This window comes from Sminthopsis crassicaudata, chromosome 3, assembly GCF_048593235.1.
Source record: "Sminthopsis crassicaudata isolate SCR6 chromosome 3, ASM4859323v1, whole genome shotgun sequence".
Classification (NCBI taxonomy): Eukaryota; Metazoa; Chordata; class Mammalia; order Dasyuromorphia; family Dasyuridae; genus Sminthopsis; species Sminthopsis crassicaudata.
Window position 1 is genome coordinate 584,556,063 of NC_133619.1, and position 5,198 is coordinate 584,561,260.

The 5,198-nt window shown below is 33.2% G+C and overlaps 1 protein-coding gene across 1 annotated transcript; it reads left to right on the forward strand.

The window, feature by feature from the left end:
• The first annotated feature begins 1,479 nt into the window (after positions 1–1,479).
• Positions 1,480–2,424, forward strand: LOC141559951 (olfactory receptor 56A3-like). The gene has a single exon (XM_074297606.1). The coding sequence runs from the start codon at positions 1,480–1,482 to the stop codon at positions 2,422–2,424; it is 945 nt and encodes a 314-aa protein (XP_074153707.1).
• The last annotated feature ends 2,774 nt before the right edge of the window (positions 2,425–5,198 follow it).

Genomic DNA, 5,198 nt, shown 5'->3' on the forward strand with positions numbered 1-5,198 from the left:
TGATTGATCCATTCAACCTGATTTGTAGTCCTATAACATTTCTAATCTTCATCTAACCAGCAAAAGAGCCAATAAAATTTTTACATCACGTTATAACTATTGGAATATCATCAGGTTAATAGTTTAACCTTTCTGGAATTATTTTGAGAAGATCTTGCCATTCTTATATCTATTTAAAGGTACTTATCCTTTTTCCATCTTTAGTAGATTACATGTGTATGTATGTATGTATGTATAAGTATATTTTATGCTATCTGTAAATTATTTCCTTATGCATCCATATTGATCTTTGGAGAAATAGTGCCTTTTTTTCCATTACTTTAATATAGTCAGTATTTATGATAAAAATATATTTCCTGAGAGTCTTCTATTCCCTTTATATTAAGCTAACCATATTCTACAGAATTCTTGGCCTTGAATAGAAAAGTAATGATATGTTCTTGAAATTCTTTGAAATATATTTTCCCCAAATCTCCAGAATATGTCAGTCTCTATTGGATATTACTACAGAGCCACAGACTTACAGACTCTAGGAAGTGGAAGAATCCTCTGAGGTAATTCAGTTCAACTTACCTTTAAGTAGAAACACCCTTTTAATCATCTTCCCAATAATAAGGAATTTATCCAATGGTCCTCAAACTTTTTAAATAGGGGGCCGGTTCACTGTCCCTCAGACTGTTGGAGGGCAGGACTATAGGAAAAACAAAAACTCACACTCTGTCTCCGCCCCTCAGCCCATTTGCCATAACCCTGAGGCATAAACATCCTCAGCTCAGCGGGCTGCATGTGGCCTGCAGGCGGTAATTTGAGAACCCCTAAACTTATCCCTTCTCAACCACTCTCAATGCAAACTATTCCATTTTTACTATATTTTAATTGCTAGGAAACAATTCATTTTGTAAAGCTTTGTAAAGCTTCTCTGATTCTGCATATTGTCATTATTATTCATTATGAATTTTAAGATGAAATATTCATTTTTTCCAAAGATTCATTTAAATTTTGACAACTGTTTTTCTCCCACATCCACAGTTCTGCCCATTGCTTTTTCTTCCTTGTTAAGATTCCTTATTATAATTGTCAAACAATGGACATTTGTGCAAATGAAATTTCACTGGAAAAGAACTTTTATGTGAATATACTTGGAATTGCAGAAAGTAGTTCCATATATGGTTGTGAACAGCACCAACAAATATATTTCAAATCAACTTTAAAATTCTTGAGTTGATGTTATCTGGTCCCAATAATGTGTTATTCTCCAGTATAACAAATTCATTAAACTGCTTAGATAGCTGCCACTTTTGGTTTAACATCTGGGACATGTGTGGGCTCAGAACAGTTACTCAGGCACTGATTGACAAAAGAGGGAAAAGAGATCAAATAAGTTAAATGATGATCATGGGAATCTGTAACAGAATTATCAATTTCCTTCTTCTTTCATTTCCCCTAAGGACAAGGGTGTATCTCATCTGAGTTAAGGTCATGATACCTCACAACGAGTCTTCCTCCACTGTGGTCTCTGAGTTCCTCTTGAATTGTTTTGTCAGATCTCCAAATTGGCAGCTCTGGCTCTCCCTGCCCTTGAGTCTGCTCTTTCTCCTGGCCATGGGGGCCAATGCCACCCTCCTAATTACCATTAGGCTGGAAGCATCTCTGCATGAACCCATGTACTACCTGCTCAGTCTGCTCTCTTTGCTGGACATTGTGCTTTGTCTCACTGTCATTCCCAAAGTTCTGCTTGTCTTTTGGTTTGACCTCAGACCTATCAGCTTTTCAGCCTGCTTTCTTCAAATGTTCATCATGAACAACTTTCTCCCCATGGAATCTTGCACCTTCTTGGTAATGGCATATGATCGCTATGTGGCCATATGCCACCCTCTGAGATACCCATCCATCATCACTGATCAATTTGTACTCAAAGCTAGTATCTTTATTGTGGCACGGAACACTCTCCTCACTGCTCCAATTCCTATCCTTTCTGCACGGCTCCATTATTGTGGAAATAACATCATTGAGAACTGTATTTGTGCCAACCTGTCAGTCTCCAAGCTTTCCTGTGATAATGTTACTCTTAATAAGATCTACCAATTGATTGTAGCCTGGACTCTGCTGGGCTCTGATCTCATACTTATTTTCCTCTCCTATTCCTTCATTCTGAGGGCTGTGATGAAACTTAAGGCTAAAGGGGCTGCTGCCAAAGCCCTAAGTACATGTGGTTCCCATTTTATTCTCATTCTCTTCTTTAGCACTATCCTCCTGGTTTTCATCTTTACTCACATGGCCAAAAAAAAAGTGGCCCATGATGTCCCTGTTTTACTCAATGTCCTGCATCATGTAATTCCTGCTGCCCTTAACCCCATTGTCTATGGGGTAAGAACAAAAGAAATTAAACAAGGAATTTGGAGGTTACTAAGAAAAGAGAAATGAACTTTATCCAACAGGAGAATTCTATTAGCAATTGGCATTGGATATACAAGCACTTGACTGTTTTACCTATGCCTCTAAATTGCAGCATAGACTGATAGTTTTTCCTCTCAGGAATAGATCATCCAAGTTCCATAGAAGGAAAATTATATTTTTTCCTTTCCTCAACAATTGTCAATACTGCAGATATTTCAAGTTCCCAACATTGACCTAATGCTCTTATGCCTCCCAAACATTTAGCTCATGAGATTTGTGATGGTGGTAAGATTTACATGACCACAGAAGGTCCTGAATCCAGCTGGACAAGCTGTACACTATAGAGATATTTCTAAAAACTCACAGATCATAGAAACTAATTATCTGTTATAAATTATCAGATCTTTCTAAAATTAAACTTCCTCAAATACAAAACTAATACCTCAATCTGCTTCCTTCCCACTAAATATTAATTCTGTTGAAGACAATTACAGAATAATAGGAAACCTATTTTTACAATAATATAGCAAACAGAAATTGGAATTCTACAGATTAGAATATAATAGAAAAAACAAGAGATTAAATGAGTTCTTAGGTGAGAAATACCCGAGATTTCTTCACTCAACCAAAAGATGATCTCCCACATGGACAATTCCCCTTAAATCTCAATGAAGAAAGGTTCAAAATCAAAAATGTATTAAAAAGTCAGTCTCTCCTTACATGTTTGGAAGAGAACTTTCTCTTTTTTCCTCCCTGGAGTTGGACCCGAAGAGATTCTGCAATTGTGTGTCTCTCTCAAAACAGTAATAAAAAAAAATGTTTTCTTTTCCAAAGCTTTTAAACCAACTTCACTCCTCATGCAAATAACTTTCATTCTTCCCACAAATTAGTAAAGTTTATGGAAATTGTACTGGCTTAAAAAATGTGGATATCCCCAAATCCATTTCACAATAGGTAAGGGATCAAAAAATATGAATGATTAGTTGCCAAAAGGAGAATAGCAAATAATTGACTACATATGTGTGTATGTACACACACATATATATGTATATATATATGAATGATTAATTGTTAAAAGGAGAACAGCAAGTAACTGACTATTTGTGTGTGTGTGTTTCTGTGTGTGAATTTTTCAAATCACATAAGAGAAAAGCAAATCAAAAGAACTTTGAGTCTGCACCTGACACAAGCTAATCAGAAACAATGACCAAGTATGAAAAGAGTCATTGTTGGAGAAGTTGTGAGGTAATCAAGTGTTCTATTGCATTGTTGATAGAGCTGTAAATTATTAAAACTCTTTTGGAAATCAATTTAGAATTTTGCAATTAAAGTAGCAAAAATATTCATAACTTTTAACCCAGAGATTCCACTATTAGGCATATATCCCAAGAAAGTGACTAATAAGAAGAAACTCCTAATACAAAGCAAAATATTCATAGCAGCAATCTTCATGTTATTAATGAATTAGAAACAAATTAGGAGTCTATAGAACTCCTCTACATAAGAATTATATAAGAACATAGTGAATGATGAAAGAACATAATGAAATATATATTCCATATAAGAATGTCCTATAGCTGCTATAAAAAAATGATGAAAATAATTAATATAGAAAAACATGATTTAGAATGAATCAAGAAGAAATCTCTCCCGCCAAAAAATATATGCAATGATTACAACAATATAAATGGAAAGAATTATTGCCATTAAATAATAAAAAATGAAATTTTAATATTTATGAAAAACAAATATTGTCTCAAAGGGAGATATTAATAAATACCTTCTCTCATTCCTTTGCAAAGATGGAATGTCCACAGATGTGAAACATTTACATATTTTCAGACTTCTTCAGGGTAGAGATACATTTTTACAAGGGCAAAAGAAGAACACTGGGCAAATTCAGCTGATATAAAAACAAAAGATATCAATAATTTTATAAAATAAAAATAGAGGTTACACAAGATGCATATTTTAATGTAATAGTATATCATATAATATATGTAATAGTATCATATCATATATCACTAAAATACTTATTAATTCATATATGGTCAAAGGTTTCAAAAGTTTTGTAAAACACAAATCTCCTTATGAAAACATGGTTAAAATCACAAATAATTTAAAAAATATTCATGTGAACAACTCTGAAGTCACTTGAATCCATGTAAATTGATAAAGATTTTAAAAAAATAACAATGTTAGAAGAGAGCGGGGGGGAGGAGCACAAAAAAAAAAGCACTCAGTAAATCTATCAAATGGTTCAACTATTCTGGATTTGGGGTTAGAATTATGAAAAAAGAATTAACTAAACTTTCATAGCCTTTGACCTCATGATCCCAGAACAAGACATATACAACAGGAAAGACAAAGTCAGAACACAAAAATGGTCAAATATGTATCCCTGTGTAGCAAACATTACATGATTCTGGGACCAACCAAACTCAATTTAGGTTACTCCTCAACCTTCTATTTGATTCATTTCCTTATTTAAATTTAGTATCCTGAACTCTAAGATAAACTAAGGGTATAATGATACATTAAATTATTCATTGAAACATAAAAAATATCATTAAGTATTATTTGTTCAAGAAAATATGAAAAAGCTTTTTCCCAAAATGTTCTGTAATCTTTCACTATAAACAATATATTGACTGTACAGAATTAAGTAAATATTGTTGTTACTGAATAAATAAGATATTAGCAATGAAATCAATAATGAAGTAAGTAGACAATTATTTATATTTTTGCTATTAAAATGACAACAAAGAGAAGATTTAATTCAATTCCGATTGATCAGTGAT

Excerpts from the sequence above, each read along its gene's own strand:
- LOC141559951 (XM_074297606.1), top strand. The coding sequence starts at position 1,480 with ATGATACCTCACAACGAGTCTTCCTCCACTGTGGTCTCTGAGTTCCTC.